This window comes from Vicugna pacos, chromosome 34, assembly GCF_048564905.1.
Source record: "Vicugna pacos chromosome 34, VicPac4, whole genome shotgun sequence".
NCBI lineage: Eukaryota > Metazoa > Chordata > Mammalia > Artiodactyla > Camelidae > Vicugna > Vicugna pacos.
In genome coordinates this window covers 15234544-15251967 of record NC_133020.1, presented here as the reverse complement: position 1 = coordinate 15251967, position 17424 = coordinate 15234544, and the positions used below count along the sequence as shown (strand labels likewise).

Genomic DNA, 17424 nt, shown 5'->3' with positions numbered 1-17424 from the left:
TCCAGGCCCACAGGGGAAATTTTGTTATAAAATTGGAAGAGTGTTTAACCTAATGACATGCTGTGACCTCGCTTCCCGCGGGACTTACCCCCCAAACACACACACCCCATCAGCTCTGCCAAAAAGATCAGGCCCCGTTGTTTAGGAAGCTGCCTCCGCCAGGCATTAGTAATTTGGGCATCACTAACTCAGATGCCTAGTCAGGCAAATGAGCAATGACTGCAAAGTGCTTTTGTCGGTGAATTGCAAGTGGGGGGGGGGGGGCGGGATGAAGCAAAGGGAAGGTGATGGAATGTTTGAGCTTTGTTTCATTTCCAGAAAGGACAGTCATTGCTTCCTGGAAGCTGCACTTGGCAGCAGCCATGGAGCATGGGAAAGATTTATTCCCTTTTGCCAAAGCTCAGTAATTCAGCTTGAGTATCTCAAATCGATACATTTCTTGCAAAGTTTCCAAGGGCTGCATTAAAAAAGCCATTTTTAAAAATGATCGTTCTGTAGCGGCATCCTCTGATGAGACTGGCATGTCAGGGTCGAGTCGGGTCTTCCAAACCAACAAAACCCTAATGAGAAAGGAGGCTTTTAAAAGCAGGAGAGCTGCGTGAGAGCTGACAGCCAACCGGTCACACCTGCAGGGCCCCTGGCAGTGCACCCCTTGTTGCTCCGTGGGGCTCTCTCCGGGGTGAGCCACTGACTCGCTCCTCCTCGGGCTCGTGTGGGAAATCTGAAACTGACACGTAACTCCATATTTCTTTGAGCCGCAGTTTGTCACTGAGCACGGGAAAGCCGCGCTTGGGGAGGTTTTCTCTGTGGTCTAGGGTTTCTGAGGCATCTCGCTTGCAGGCTGAGTCATCACTCACATTCTTGAGAATTTTTGGAAATTCTGTAGTTTTGACATCTGACAGCCTTGACTTTGTGATAGGGGACAGGTTGAGACCATGAAAGGTGAGTTGTCTTTACTGCCATTGTTTTAATTCCCACTAGAAATGCCTTCCCATTTGGAAGTTTTATCCTCACTAGAATGTTCCTTAGTCCTTTCAATGAAAGGAGTCTTGTGTTCCCTCCCTTGACGCCCGATGCCCATTGAGGCTCACGTCATTTTGTCGTGTGTCTCCCCTGCCAGGTGGGGTCTCTCCTCTTCCTACACTCTGGGCTGTAACCCGCTTTGGTGTGTCAGAGACCCCTCCCGTTAACTATCACTTCTCTCACTCACTGTCACAAAACCCAGCAACAGTTCACAGAGAGACACGAGGTTGGTGCTCTTTTTTATGGGTTGCCAAGGGGATGTTGTCCTTGCAAACAGGAAACGTTCTGGGACAGTCTGGGAAGACGGCATCGTTTTTCTTGTCTTAGAACCCCCAGGTAAGAGCAGAGCCACTCAGCAGCAAAACTTCGAATGCGCAAGCAGTGACAAAAAGTGACAAGATAGCCCCAAGATACAGTAGGGATTTTGGTGGACTTTAGAACAGGAAAAGCCCCAAATGGTGAACACTGGACAGCCTGGAGGGTGGGACTGAGAGGAACAGCTGAAAGCAGGGGTCCTTTTATTCATTCCAAGGGTGATGAGTACACACAGCCTGCAGGGAGATCCAAAGCACTGAGAGCTTTCTCGCCGCTTTGAGCTCTGGGACTCACCAGCCAGGTCCTCCTCCAGGGTGACCCGACTCTGAGAAGCTGCTCTGAATGGAATCAAAATGAACAGGGTAGGAACAACAGAGACTTAGGGAAAAAAGATTCCCCAAAAGGGAACAGAACAAGGAAATTTCAAAAATCAAGCTGCCATGTATTTGAACACGACATGAACGTAGCGACACCACGTTCTAAAAGTTCAGGAAAACTGATTTCACGTGGAAACGAGCAACAGAAAAGCAGTAAGGTCAAATCCCATCCAAGGTTTCTATAAGATGAAAGATGGTAAGGAGCAGAATAGCCTTTTTCTAAAGAAAGTGTGCCCAAAAGACATGGCAGGGAACAATTCAGAACTGTGACCTACGTCCAGCTGAGCTGAAAGACATTAAGAAAATAATATAACATATCGGGAGGGGATATCAAATAAAACAGAATTGGGAAGACTTAGAAATGAGATGAGAGAATTCAGGAAAGAATTAAAAATGAAAAAAATAAGGAGTATGACAAGTAAACATAGAAGATGAATACATACGAAAGGTAATTTGCAAGAGAAACAAAAGATGAATCACTGGGACATTTTAAGAATTAAAAAAAGAGATTAAAAAATTCAAGAGAAAGTGACAAAGATTAAAGAGAGGTGAAAGGGTTTCAGTATGTGGATGGTAGGAATCTGGGAGGGTGAAAACAAGGCAGGCCCAGGTCCTCAGCAGCCCGGGCTCTGCCTCTGTCCTCTTGCGGCTTCTCTGGTGTCTCTCCTCCGGGTTCTCTCATGAAGACACTGGTCATTAGGTTGGGGCCCCCCCAAATCCAGGATGATCTCATCTTGAGATCCTTAATTACATCTGCAAAGATCCTTTTTTTTTTTTTTTCCCAAACAAGACCACACTCACAGGGGTTAAGACCGATACACGTCTTTTGGGGGCCACCTTTCAACCCTCTGTAGTGGCTGAGCTAGCCGGGGACAGAAACAGGATTGGAATCTCATTTTACAAGAAGGTAGCAAAAGGGAAGTTTTAATATTCCCAGCAAATTAGTTCCTGCCAAGAAACGAAAAAGTGAACAGCATGCTCCATACAGAGCAGGACAGGAGGAGGTCAGCCTCCTGGGAGCCCCTGGAGACCGCGCCCTGGCTCCCGCTGTGCCCAGCCTCGGGCAGTTGTGTGTGTGCACTTTGTGAGTGAGCGTTCCTGGTGCCAGGGGTGAGAGGCCACTCATGCTGTTCACAGGAGAGGCAGGCACTTGTCTCCGGAGCTCAGAACATCCACGTCTGTATCGTAGCACTCATACCTCGTCTAGTGCAGAACTAAAAGCTCCTTTGAAGGGTCATGAGCCATAGCCAGTCACAGGCAAAAGTGAGCAGGTCTCCTTCCTTTCAGTGCCTCTCCCATCCTGCTCCCCCCACCCCGGGCTGCAGTGGACCCCCATCAGCCTTAACACTTGAGGGCTAACCAAGCTAAGGCGTGAATAATCCTACCAATTCTATGTGTTCTTTTTACCAGCGTCCCTTCCCACAGAGGTCTCTGTGCCTTCATCCAAAGGAGTGAATAATAGACAACTTAAGATGGCATGACAGAAGAGGGGAGGGTGTAGTCAGCAGTAGAGCACGTGCTTAGCATGCATGAGGTCCTGGGTTCAATCCCCAGTACCTCTGTTAAAATAAATGAATAAACAAAATGAGCAAAGGTTTTTAAAAATTTAAAACTCCCACATTAAAAAACAAAGTGGTTAAGAAAAAAAAAGATGGGATGACAGAACCAAAGACAGATATTTTGCGGCGAAGGAGGGTCCTTCAGTGCCCCTTTGGCCCCTGAGCTAGTCCAGCCACCAGCCAGCAGCCGCCTCCCAGCATCTGGAGTTGCATCCAGCCCAGGGCCGCGGTGAAACAGAAGACGCGTGCTGCCTGTCTGCTGCTCCGTTACGGGGCACAGGCTCGGTTTGGCTTTGTTTTAGATGTTCCAAGTGACCATCTTAAGCCTGGAAATCAGGGAATAAGTAACCTTCACAGCTCTGATGCTGGGGAATACAACTGGTGAGGAAGAAAAAGACTACAACTATTTTAAAATGGATGAATCTACAAAAGCCATTTCCTTGTGAATATCCTTGGTAAAGGGGGAACAGGGGATGAGGAACAGAGGGAGATCTTGACACACACATGTACATGTGCACACACGTGGACACACACACACACGCCACGCAGTTGTCTTTACATAGAGGTTCCTTCTCCAGGTTTGATGTTTTTCGGTTCACGAGGCGTCAGCAACTCCGTGAGAGTGAGTTCAACTCGCCCCGCATTGACAGTCTACCCCTCCTCACGCAGCATCACAAAGCAGTGTTGATTCAGTACCGAAAGGCCACTGTGGGGACCTTTGAAAACACTGGAGTCCCCCTCCCCTCCCCCCACCAAAGAGTCAGGGAAGAGGAGAAGGAAGGGGGTGGTGGTATGGAATTCTCCTTCAGAGAGAGCTTCTTCCAGAAAAGCATTGCTTTACAGATGTGTTAGGCGGCTTGAACCCCTGGTCCAGTCTGCCTTTTGGGTCCTGGACGTGTTTGCTGAGGTCTGTGGCGTGTGTGCTGTGGAAGTTAAATGCTTCCTAGGGTCTCCACTCCACACACGCGCCCTGCACTCCCCAGCCTCCTACTCGCCTTACAGGACTCTGTGATAACAGGGCCGCTCCAGCCTGGGAAAAGGCAGCCTGCTCTTACGTTTCCTTGGAATAAAGAAGACCTGGGAGGGAAGGGAAGCTGAACCACACACAGGAGAATGTCTGCCCTGCCGGCGACTGGGCAGGGCAGCTCCATCGGGAATGAGAATGAGTCGTCTTGCTACACTTTGCAAAGGAGTGTTCTGCCGACTGCGGCCGGTGCAGGAGGTGATCCTGTGTGGTTTACAAGAGCAAAAGGGGAAAGAAAGGGTATTCAGTCTTTATTCAGACTGTCCATCGTCTGTGTTCTGTGGATCATGCAAACCGAGCACGGTCTCTGTGTTCTTGTACCACATCCATTTCCACTTGGGATTAAAAACCTTGCTTTCCATAAGCAGTTCTGATTTGCTTGCTAAATCGATTTGAAGACCGTTTCACCTCTCTCTTAATACCTATTTCCCTACATTTTTTTTCCTTCTTAAAATTGGGCTTCTTTGTGTGCATAAATATCAGTAAAGTTGAAAATAATACGTATCTTTCTGCCCCGCGGTATAAGGAATTCTGCCCTAACTGCCTCCTGCCTTTAGAAATTCGGCTTTCGTTCGTATCTCTCCTTGCGCAGCCCCGTTGCCTCTCTGTTCATAAATTAAGATCATTTGCAGTGATTAACCTTCACCAGTACGAATGAAAACTTGCAATACATTCGCGATGAGTTCTAAAATACCTGAGGAAGGGACCTTCCGTAGTTACGGTCACATCTGTGCTGGGAAACGACACCCAAGACGGCTTTCATCATTTCATCGCCTGTCGTTCCCAATTTGGGAATGAGGGGCAGGCACCCTGCCTGCCTCTCTCCTCTCTTCTCCTCCCCAAAATACCAGGAGAGCTGAGTGTTTCCCTTCTCAAACCTAATTTGGTTTTTGCATTGTATCGCTAATACAGATCGTCAGACCTAGGTGCCTGCCCAAGGCTAAAAGGTTCTAAACTGATTCTCCAAGCATCCGTAGGTAAACTGGGGCTAGTCCATAAGCTTTGAAATTGCAGGTGGATACTGGTGCGTGTTTCCTGTGCTTTTCAGAGCTCTCGCGGAATTTTCGGAGAGGTCCTTCACCTCCCGAGCTTAAGAGAACCGCTCTAATGTGTCCCCCTCTGTTATCACTGCACCCTCCCGTCATCTCTCTTTCTAGTGTGACTTTAGTTAAAATGTGGATGTTTTGGTCACCATGAGTTTTTGCATTTATTTTGATTTTAAAATAATGCACTGAACTGTCACTGTTTTTTGTGATTACTGAGTTTGGGGTCGCACTCGAGGGGAGTGCTGCACTAGCCGCGCCCTGGTCTTGGACCTGCGTGGGCATCTAACCTGGCCTTCCTTCCTCCGGCCTCTCGCCTGCTCCGGGCCTTTCTCTACATCCCAGCCTGAGCCATTCTCCCAGACTGCACACTGACGATGCCAGCACCCTCCTTACGGCCCTGTGCTGGTCTCGTGGCTCCTGCCGGAGACTTCACATGGCTTACAAGAACGCTTGCTCCAGCCTCTGAGGCTCCAGTGAGCTGCAGGAATTGCTTCAGTCTCCTGGGGACATGTGACAAAGGACGGCAGATTTACCATCCAGTCTCTGCCCTGCCCAACCCCCCAAAATGCACTGGGCAGAGTCTTGACACAGGTCATCCCAGTCCATACTGTAATTTGCCCTGGGAGGTGAGTACTGTTCGTGGCCGCATCTTCCTGCTGGGGAAACTGAGGTTCAGAGCTGTAACGTACCCGAGGCTGCGGAGCAGGTGGCAGGACCAGTATTTGAACTCAGGACTATCTGACTCCAAAACCCAGGTTTTTGTCTAAAACATTACGTGCCTCTCAGCACATTGGGCTTGCCACCCCAAGGCAGAGATGAGGAGGAATCTTCTAAGTCGTGTTTGTAAGAGTGAGTAGCAGACCCTGGGCCAGTTCTGCTGTTGACAGTTTTGCTGATAAAAAAACCCGTTTGTAGATAAAACTGAGCGAAAGCCAGAAAAATCCACAAAATGAAGTTTATAAGAAAAAAAATTACTCCAGAGGGCTAAATAGGACTTTGGATCTACACATGACATATAGTATACTTGCTCGTGGGGGTCTGGCCCGAAGGCATGAGTGTAACCTTCCAACCCCCGCTTGGAAACTGAGGGCTGAGATACAGGGTCACCTTGAGGACAGAAATAGGAAAAGTTTTGGAACTTCTAGTCCCCTGGGGACAGGATTTGTGTGCCAAGAGCAGTTTTGATCAAACAGCACATCCCAGGTTAGAGGCAGACCCAGAGGAACAAGACACCAGAGCCTGTCAGAGGTCATCGTGGACCTGGTGAGGGCCAGGAGGGATGGGGACCAGCAGGCCTTGGCCCGTGGGGGAGGGAAGGAGTCAGAAAAGACCCCCGGAAAGTGCTCTGGGGAGCCAGCCTACCGGGCTCTGATGAGATTTTGTTTTATTTTAGAGGGTTTTTTTAATCCCAGTGGAAACCCTCCCCACTACATCTGCTTCACAGAGGTCAAAAAGGGCTCCGAGTTTTGGATCTGCTGCTAAACCAGACCTGCCATGAGGAGTTGAGTTTATGGTTAATTATTCTTTATTCTCTTGCACTTTGACAGTGCATTTTAGAGTGTGAAGGGCTTTTATATCCTTTATTTCCTTTGACCCAGAAGAAGTTCACTGGGCAGATACAGACCAGGAGCTGGAGTTCTGGTCCGAGGCCCATTGCGACCTTCAGCCTCTCTGAGCTCAGTTCCGTCTGTAAATAAAGTTGTGCCAGCCTTCGCTCCTTCACAGGGTAGTTGCTGGGATGACACGGATGTGGAAGCATCTGGTAATGGCATGACGCACAGATCTGAAGTGTCCGACCTGGCGAGCATGGTGTTGGTCGGAGAGGGTGGCGGTGACAGGCTGCAGAGCTGGCCCACAGGTGGATTACTAGTGTCGGGGGTCTTTGGCCACACAGTCTGGCATCACTGGGGGACCATCATGTGCCAGGTGAGGCGTGAGGCTCGCTAAGCAAGTGCCTTCAGCTCCACACATGTGCGTTTGGACTCTTCACACATGCACCCACCAGTTAGCAATTTTATCTCCCAGAAGGTAGAAGCAGCAATGAGGGGCACTGCTAATCTGGACTCAAGTCTGACAAGTGAGGAGGAATTGGTTGGCAGAGTAGAAATGATGGGAAGTTTCAGTGAGGCTGAAAGCATCATCTTGGCTCTGGGGAAGGGAATGGAAAGGCTTGAGCGGGTGTGTTTTCTTGACTTGAAGAAGACAAATGTTTTCAGTTGAGGGGAAAAGTACCTGTGGTCCCATGACCTGAAAGGCTAAAACACAAGTCAGGAGAAGCAGGGTGCTCTCGAAAATGAAATTCTGACGTGTCAGCTGCACAGGGGATGATGCCAAGGGAGGAAGACAGCTAAAGCATCCGATGAGCTCAGGTTTTAAATGTAAAAGTAATGCACACTTCATGGGGAGAATTGGGAAACGGAAAACGAAAAAGAGACAGTAAACACCACCTATAATTGTGTTGAGTGACAGTTGCTGTTAATATTATGTTTCATTCTAATATTTTTCTGTAAGTTTGAGATTATAATACATACGTACACATGCTATTTGGTGGATTTTCCATATGAATAGATACTTTTTTTTAATGTTATTGGCTGCATAATTTTCTACCAGAGATACTGTTTACAGTTTAGTTCACTATTGCCTTAGCAGTGCTCCCAGTTTTTCACTATTAAAAACAGCACTGCAGTGAACATCTCTGTGCGTGAACGATTTCTCTGGATCCTAAGTTATTTCCTTAAGGTAGATTCTCAGAAGTTAACATTAAACTATCACCCAGTTATCTACCAGAAAGGTCATGCTAATTTATCTTCCCAGTGTTTTGTGTCTACCAGTCTAATGAGCTCAAATTTTTTAAAGATACATATAGTGGATGAAAGAAAAAAACGTAAAGAAAAATGTGAACGAGAGATTTTTAGATCTAGGATGTTAAAACTGAGTGAGCTGGAAACTATGGAAGATGCTTAAGGAAACAGCACGTCTGGGGGCAGGCTGAAAATAAGCCTGGTATCAGCGTGCAGACTGGGTGGCAAAGAAAAAACAGAACTGGTCAACTTCTCTCTTTCTTCCCCCTCTTCCATCAAGGAGGGTGATTGTCAGACTGAAACAGGCAGTACATTGACATAAGGGAATTGAAGCCCAAGGTGGGTGAATTGATTGTAAAAGTGAATCTAAGTGGTTCTAGATAAATTCAAGACTCTTGGCCCAGACAGATGACATCCCAAAGTAGAGAACTTACAAGGATGTAAGGCCACTGACAGTGATCCCTAAGGGTTGTGGGAAATGGAAGAGGTACTAAAATAAAGACTATGAGCCATTGTTTACCTGATATTCAGAACAGAGAAGGGGGAAAGAGGGTATGTACCGACTGAAAACAGCCAACCTGACACAGATGAAATTCAGGGCAGATTTTCAAACATGCATGTTGTGAGTACTTAGGAAGAAGTTGTCCCTTAGGAACCAGCCGCCTCCTCTTCATCTTCTTCAATAAGGTTGCTGTAAATTTTGTAGCGATTGTATTTCTGGACATCAGGAAAGCATTTTCCTTAGAATTTCAGGTGGTTCTTTTTATGGCTGAGCTGGGAAGATGTAGTCCAAATACCAGAGTATTTAGATGGATTGATAATTAAACACTTGTACCCAAGCGGAGCCAATAACCTGATCAGTATCCGTCTGAAAGGAGGTGGCTGCTGCATCACCATAGTGCTCTCGTCTCAGGCCTCACCGAATCAGCACTTTGTCAGTAACCTGTTGAGGTGACAGGTGCTTATCAAAGCTGCAGATGACATGAAGCTACACAGTAGAGATGATACTGCAGATAGACGCAAGTCTGGAAGGACGGCAGCAGGCGAGAACGATGGTGCGAAATAGCAAGATGAAATCTGTCACCAGTTAGCATACATTCTTACAGTTGGGTTCCCAACAGCAGCTATATATATGCAGGGTTGGGAGATGGTAAAAATGATAATGGTAACAACTATTAAGTGCTTACTGTAAGCCAAACACTGTCCTTTGTATTTTACATCATCATTTGTATGATCTTACTCTCTGCTAGCTTTCTGTCATCTGCACATTAGACAAGCGTTTCATCTGTGATTCGCAAGTTGCTTCACAGGTCGAAAGTTGTCCCCATTCCCCAGTTGAGGCAGGTGAGACACAGAGAGGTTAAGTAACTTGTCCACGGTCACACAGCTGGAAAATAGTTTCCGTGCTGGTGCTCTGTGCCTACATGCTTAACCGCTGAAACTTTTCTCTCTTTTTTTTAAATCCTGAATTTAATTTGATGTCCTGCCAAAACACCAGATAAGCTTAGAAAGAGAGGCAGCGAGTTAATAAATATGGACTTTGTATTAAACGAACTGGGTTCAGATGTTGGCTCTTCCATTGGGTGTGTGACTTTGGCCGAGTCACTTACTTCTCAGTGCTCCGGTTTTCTCCTCTGTAAATAAAGATAGTGAATGTTTCTATTGTACAGGATTGCTGTGGGGATGAAATGAGTAACATTCAGAAAGCATTTCAAACAGTGGCTGGCAATGAGTAAATGCTTCTAAGTGTTTGCTGTTACAGAAATCCCCAGGTATCTGCATGGGGGAGCGGTTCCAGGACATCCTCAGATACCAAAATCCACAGATGCTCAAGATCCTTATATAAAATTTGCATATGGCCTACACACATCCTCCCATATACTTTTATATCATCTCTAGATTACTTACAATGCCTAACACAATGTAAATGCTATATAATTTGTTGTGAATACAATGTGAACGTTATGTAAATAGTTGCCAGCGTACAGCAAATTCAAGTTTGCTTTTTGGATCTTTCTGGAATTCTTTTCTGAATATTTTTGATCCAGAGTTGGTTGAATCCCCCGGATGTGGAAACCCCATACAAAGAGCTTACTCAGGAAGCCATACGGCGGGGGTGTTAAGAGTTGGGACTCTGTAAACAGACCACCTGGTTTTCAATCCCAGCATGACCATTTCCACTTATCTTGTGCTACAGTTTTCTCTTCGGCAACATGAGCAGAATAATCATAGGGAACACTCATGTAAGTGCACAGTAATTATTAGCCATTACTATCAGTAGAAACATGCTGTCCAGAGATAGAAAGTTCTAGTCCTGCTTCTGTACTAGGTTTAGAAGCGAGAGCCAAACAGGATCTCCGGAGGAGGCAGGCAGGCTGGCAAGAGTTTTAAAAAAATACAATACAGAACTTATGTTTGGGCCAGTGAAGGATGTTTAATCTGAAGACAAGATGACTAAGCAAGGAAGTGATAACTTTGCTCACTGTGTCAAGGGTTACGGAATTGTTGTGTGTCATCAAATCCAGTTATGAGACAACACGGGAGGTTGGAAAGAGTCAGGGAATCTGGGGCAGCTTGATTCTAGTTCAAACCCTTAACTTTTCCCAGCTTCAGTTTCCTAATGAATAAGATGGGGTGGGGGTGGTCTTCTGTGTTTCATGATTCTATCCTCTGAGCCCCAGAACCCACAGCCAATTCCTGTGTGTACGGAACGCTGAGGCTCCAGGGTGTTTTTGATCAATGTATACTGTAGCAAAAGAGCTTGACTTGAGTATTATTCAGACCAGCAAAATCATCTAATGACTCTGACCCCACCCCACCCTCATTTCCTCATCTGTTAAATTGAAATGAAATGACAGTGGGTTTTACAGGGCTTTTTGGAGAATTACATGAGGTAGTACACATGAAAGCACCTACTTAAAATGTTATGTTTATTATTGTCATCACCGGGTTCTAACTTTTCCAAGAATTAGAAGATAACAAAACACTGTTAAGCACTAACCTCTATTTAAAGTAACTTAATCTGTTTTCCGTGATTCAGAAGAGCCTTCAGGAAGTTACAAAACCTCAGGGTCATCGACGTGAGCATGGAGGAGCTCTGGAGAAAAAAAGGTCCCGGCTGGCTGCCTGGATTCCTTAGGTTTTAGGATTCAAATTCAATGGGAGCATACTGACTGTACTAAACCCAGAAGGGGAGAGAGATCACCTACTGTAAGCTGAACCAGAGAGAAAGTGAGTGGCCTGCCCAGAACCCCATGTCAATTAACGGCAGATCTGGGAGTAAAATCCAGGCTCCTGCCTCCCCGCGTGCTTATCATCATCTGTTTAAACATAAAACTCAGTTTGAAAGTCTGAAACGAGACTTAGAGTGTACGGGTGAATGTGGCTGCTCCTTTGAACATAGGGTTGAAGAGCTAGCAGGGGGAAGTTTAAGGGCCTGGGATATCATTGAAGGGTGTACCCCCGTGAACTTGACTTGACCCACTTGGGGAAAAAAAAGTGCATTGGAATTCTTGGTAATTTGCTTAATCATAGCAGTTCATTTCTTCTGTACTGGATTTTTCTCAGCCCTGCTCTGAACTTCATTGGCATTAAAGATGCAGGTCTGAGGGTGCCTCTCACAGGCTGTGTATGTAGTAGCCTGACATAGGTGCGGAATCATGGTCTCCCTCTTTTTTTCTTTTTACTAATGATCATTGATTATCTGTATTCTCCAACTTGGTTGAGTTAATGCTGCAAGAGGTAACTTTAAAACAGCTACACGTTGTGCATTCTTCCTCCCGCCGTGTTCTGTTACACTCGTGCTGTGTGCTGTGAGCCTCGGGGAGCCCCAGGTTCGTTGTCTACGCAGCAAGTGTCTGGGAGCAGGGAGCCGGTGACGGCAGCGCCTTATTCCTGGATGGGTTAAAAGCAGAGTCCCGCCTATGCCTCCCTCCTCTTCCCATGTATAAATCTATTCCTCCTGGGATCTGCAGATTTCTTTTTTTTTTTTTTGCTCTATTTTTCATCTGTTGATAACTTGAGAAACCTCCAAAGATCAAAGTCTTAGATGGGGAGAATTCAGTTCACCCTGTCTTTTCTGAATCCCTGATAGATGTTGAAAATCAGTCTGCATTCCGAATCTGGATGGGAAGGACATGGGTCATCAGAATGTGGTGGGTGAGCACACGGACTCTGAAACAGGCAGCCTGGGTTCAAGTCTCAGCTCCTCTTGTTACTACGGCTGTGTGACTTCGGGCAAATCCCTTAAGCGCACTGGGCCTTAGTTTCCTCAAGCCTATCTCACAGGGTTGCTGTGAGCATGCAATTAAATGAACTATTTACTGTTACCTTTATAAGGGGAGGGTATAGCTCAGTGGTAGAGTGCATGCTTAGCATGCATGAGGTGCTGGGTTCAATCCCCAGGACCTCCATTAAAACAAATAAATAAATAAACCTAACTACTCCCCCCCCTGCAAAACAAACCGAAAAAAATATATAGTTACATTTATAACTATTTGTACATTATATATAATATATATTATATATCATATAAATATATATAAATATTCATAAAGTTCTCTGGGCGATAGAAGTGTTCAACAAGTGACTACTAAGTGAATTAAATGGTTCTGATTAGACAAGAGTGGGTCCAAGCCGAACCACCCCGGCCCTAGGCCCTTAGGTTTGAGGAAAGGGGGCTGCTTTTTCCTCAATCAGATTTGCAGAGCACATCCTACACCAAGAGCCTTTTATTCCGTGGAATTCAAAAGGAAGTAGCAGTGGGGCTGGACTCGGAACACCAGAGTTTGTAAGGCCTCTTTCCAGCTCAGTGCACGTGTCCACACTTTCTCTCCTGGTTACTATCTTGCACAGCCTCCAGCAGGTAGCCCGGTCTGTCAGGGTCACTTTCGTAAAGCTGCTAGGATCGCCGTGGCCCTCCCTGGGCTGACCGTCATCGCCGTGGTCCTCCCTGGGCTGACCGTCATCGCCGTGGTCCTCCCTGGGCTGACCATCACTGGCCGGTGCCCGCCGCACACGCGCGCAGAGCACCCAGCCCGGTCCCCGGCGAGGGGGTTTCCGTGGGGCGGCGCCGCCGGCTTCAGGGGCTGGGCTGTGGGAGAGATTAATGGGAAGTGAAAAGAGAAACAGTTGCTCTTAACCAGCAGGGCTGTTGCGAGTGTGTGACTCTTCTTGTATTTAGGGAAAAGATTACTCATGAGTATTTTCTTCCATAGAATATAAAGAACCTCAAATTACTACTCGTCCCCCACCCCCTTCTCACCCGCCTCCCTCGTTTCAGTGTCTCCTTTGCAGAAACTTCAGCATTTGACTCTCGTTTCCCCTCCTGAGCGGGATTCGGTTCTGCATTTGCTTTGGCACTCACACTTCCGATAAGCCGCCCCGTCCTTTTTCCTGTTTCTGACCGAGCACTGTTGCTCCCCGGCCCTCTCACCGCCGGGCGCCTCCTTCGGCCACATATGCCCGAGCCTCCTGTTTGTCCCCTCCTGGCTGGAGATGCTCTCTGCGCCTCATGTGAAGGAGAAGAAGGGAAAAGTCCCTAACAACTAATTATCTGATGTTCCTATTCAGAAGTGACACCTCTGAGAAGAGGGAGTCAGCTTTAAGGTTTTTCATCAGTTCAAAAGTTGAGATTTTGCTGAGCCATTTTCACGCCCACTTTGATCCCCAGTTACACATTTTCAAGGTCGTTGGAAAGAATTAAGGACCTTTTTTTTTAATTAAAAATTTTTTTTAACTTTCATGCAATTTTTTAAAGGTTACTTTCCATTTTCAGCTATTCTAGAACATACGCCCCACGTTGTACGGTACATCCTTGAGCCTGTCTTACGCCCAGCAGTTTGTACCTCCCACTCCCCTACCCACCCCACATCGCCCCTCCCCAACCGCTGGTTTGTTCTCTGTATCTGTGAGTCTGCTGCTTTTTTATTATGTTCCCTAGTTTGTTATGTTTTTTAGATCCCACCTATAAGTGATATCATACAGGACTTGTCTTTCTCTGTCTGACTTATTTCACTTAGCATACTGCCCTCCAAGTCCATCCACGTCCAAGGCCCATCTTTAATAAGCATTGCTTCTTTGACCCAGTCAGGAGTCCGAAACAAGGTCTCATGTTTATTTTAAAGATCATAGAGCAGTGACATACGCCACAGTATGACTTTACAATGCTCCATGTGGGAAAAAAAGTCATAAAATGTCAAGAAAAAAATCTCTAAATGCCCATCTCTAATCATTGCAGTGCCCATAGTCTTTATCCGTGCTGTACGCGACAGACCCGTTTCAGAAGGACTTCCACAGGGTTCAAGGAAGCCAGCCACCTTTTTTAAAACTAGATTTTGCAAAAGAGCTACCTGGGAGACAGAGCCAACGGTCATGCCCAGAGGCCCCGGACCTTCCCCAGGGCATCTGAGCCCTTCTACTTCCTGGTCCACCTGGTGCGGGGGGTGGGGGGGCAGCCCATCCCAGTAGGCCAGGCAGTTCTTTGTCATGCCTGATGTGAGGGTGAAAGGTGCTTCTGTCCAGGGTCAAAGTGCAGGGGACTTTTAGAGCACACTCGTGGAGTCTCCTTGGCCAAGTTTAATCAGATAGAGAGACTGAAGCTCCTCCTAGCAAACACTGCTTCTGTTGGACTTGAGCTATTAATTCCTACAATATGATTTTAGAGACTAAAGCACTATTTAGCATGGAGCGCCTAGCTCCCTCTTACACATCTGTCTCAAACAGTTTGGTTTTAGGATTTCTTTTGATTCTTTAAAATTGTTGAAGACCCCAAAGGTCTTCACTCATATGTTTTTTATCTCTCTATGTTTACCGTATTGGAAATTAAATCTGAAAATTTTTATTTGGGGGTGTAATTAGATTTATTTATTTGTTTTTGTAATGGAGGTACTGGGGATTGAACCCAGGACCTCATGAATGCTAAGCATGCGCTCTACCCCACAAAACTGAAAATTTTCTAAACATTTGACTTACTGAAAAATCAGCCAAACCTATGTTAACATAGATAAATATTTACGAATGTATTTTCGAAAAAAAATTAGTAACAAGAGTGACATTGTTTTACATCTTTGCCCAGCTCTTTAATGTCTGGCTTCATAGAATATGGTTGAATTCTCATAACTGTTGCAATCTCACATGCTGTGAAGCCTCTAGAAAATTTTGCTCTATACTCACCAAAGAATGAGACTAGAAAAAGGCAAATGACCTTTTGACTTCACAGATACCCTGGAAAGGTCTTGGGAACCCTGAGGTGTCCCTGGATCACACTTTGAGAACCACTGTTCTAAACCACTTGAATGATATGTGAAAGATTTCCCACAAGAACAAAATAAAGTAAAAATATAGACTCACAGTCAGCTTCGACAGAGACCCAGCCTGAGCCACCCTCTCAGCCTCGGTGGCACCCTCCCTTGAACCCACCTCCGGTCCTACTCAGAGTTCAAGTACCACCCCCACCTGGAAGTTCTCTAACATCAGCAAGTACAACAAAAGAGCAAAAGACCTTTTATCCTCACCTTGCCCTCTCATTCCCAGAGGCCAGCCTGACAGTTTCCCAGAGCCAGAGTGAGTCGCTCTTCCTGGAAGAAGGTTCAGGGAACACTTCATTATTTGGCAGCTCTGGAAGGTCGAGCTCAGCTCTGAAACATTCTCACTTCGAAAGGACACAGGGCTTTACTCAGATCAGCCCTCACTCTCAAGTCCCCCCACCAGCACACTGACAGTGGTCATGACTCTGAGCCCCCCCAGGGTACCTCGGGCCACCACTGAGCTGCACCTTCAGGGCAAACCGGACTCCAGATGCCCTGAAGGACAGAGCTGTAAGACCTACAGTTCCTTACAGACATAAAAGAAAATGTCTCCCCCTATTTTGCTTCTAAGTAAAAGGTTCATTGGATGTCACACCTTTGGCGCTTGTGAAGCCTGAGTTGTAACTGGGATTCAGAGTTGACAGAAGGGCTCTTCAGACATGGAGACCCAGTTTTGTCAACGCTTCAGAAACCTTTTCCCTTTATTCTGACTGCCTAACTCAAAAGGCCTTTCTCTCTCTCTCCTCTCTGCCTCGCTCTCTGCCCGACAGGACTGCAGCCAACGTACTGGAGCAGGGACGACGTAGCCCAGTGGCTCAAGTGGGCTGAAAGCGAGTTTTCTTTAAGACCGATCGACAGCAACACGTTCGAGATGAACGGCAAAGCCCTCCTGCTCCTGACCAAAGAGGACTTCCGCTACCGGTCTCCTCATTCAGGTGAGAATCTGGACTCTGGACGCACGTGCTCAGCCTGGCAAGTCCGGCGGCCCGCATTGGCCTTGGGCACCACTCCTCCCGCCGGAGACGTCACCCAAGCAGATCGCCAGGAGCGCAAGGACAATGCCCTAGCTCAGTCGAGGGGAGGTCCTGCTGACATAGGCCAGTTTGAGGGGAGAAGAGGAAGAATTTCCAGATCCAGGGGAAACATTTAAGGTTAAGAGAAGTAGCCAGTTTGGATCTATAGACACGGGAACTTGAGGTATCTAGCTGAACCACCAGCTAAGGAAGCAAATGCATCCTGGCCCTTTCTCTCTGCCTTGCTTCTCATTCTGAAGACTTTTCAGAGAGATGCTTGAGAGTGTGTGTGGGTCATGAATGCCTCCGTGAAAAACAAAGACGGGGAGGACCAGGAATGAGCCCTGCCGAGGTAGGAGCAGAAAGGAAAGAAGAAACGGGGGAGCAGGATAGAAGGGCTGGGAAAGGTGGGGACCCTGGGGGTCCCGGCAGGTGTAGAAACAAATTCAAAGGGCTTTGGGTGATTCCTTTTGGAAGTACTGAATTTTGTGATGTAACGCATCTTGTAGCTTGTAGAAACCCTGGAAAAGACAAGGGGCAATTTCTGCAGGCTCATCTAACTGGAGAGAGGTGTCAAAATAAGGGCTCCTAAAACCCCCTGGGCAGGTTTCCTTCAGGAAGGAGCTGCAGAGTGGATTGCTGATGCTGTTCAAATATAGCTGTCCAATTTCATTTCTCAAACTGTATGGCTGTTTAGAAGCTGAGTTGGGAACTCCACCTGTCAAAGGTCTCGGGTTTATGCCTCCTGGGGGCCAGTTATTTGAATACCAACGGACCCTTCCTGTCAGGCCTCATTGCGGCCCCTCACTGTGCTGTGAGTTTTCTGGCAGAGACCTTTTTTCCTTGACTAAGAGCAAAGATCCCACAGAAGGTCTTGGCAGAGTCCCCAACTATGTTCACCCTTATTTGCTCCTGGAGCCCTGCCAGGAGTTAATAAACTCACTAACCGTCACGAGGAA

General features: G+C 46.8%; 1 protein-coding gene across 6 annotated transcripts in view; it reads left to right on the top strand.

The window, feature by feature from the left end:
- ETV6 (ETS variant transcription factor 6) overlaps nucleotides 1-17424 on the top strand; it is a 219180-nt gene that overhangs the window by 158170 nt on the left and 43586 nt on the right. For all 6 annotated transcript variants that reach the window (XM_015235648.3, XM_031670662.2, XM_072954782.1 and 3 more), the window contains one exon: nucleotides 16223-16387. In XM_015235648.3, coding sequence (XP_015091134.1) covers nucleotides 16223-16387 — 165 coding nt within the window. The remainder of the gene's footprint in view (nucleotides 1-16222; nucleotides 16388-17424) is intronic.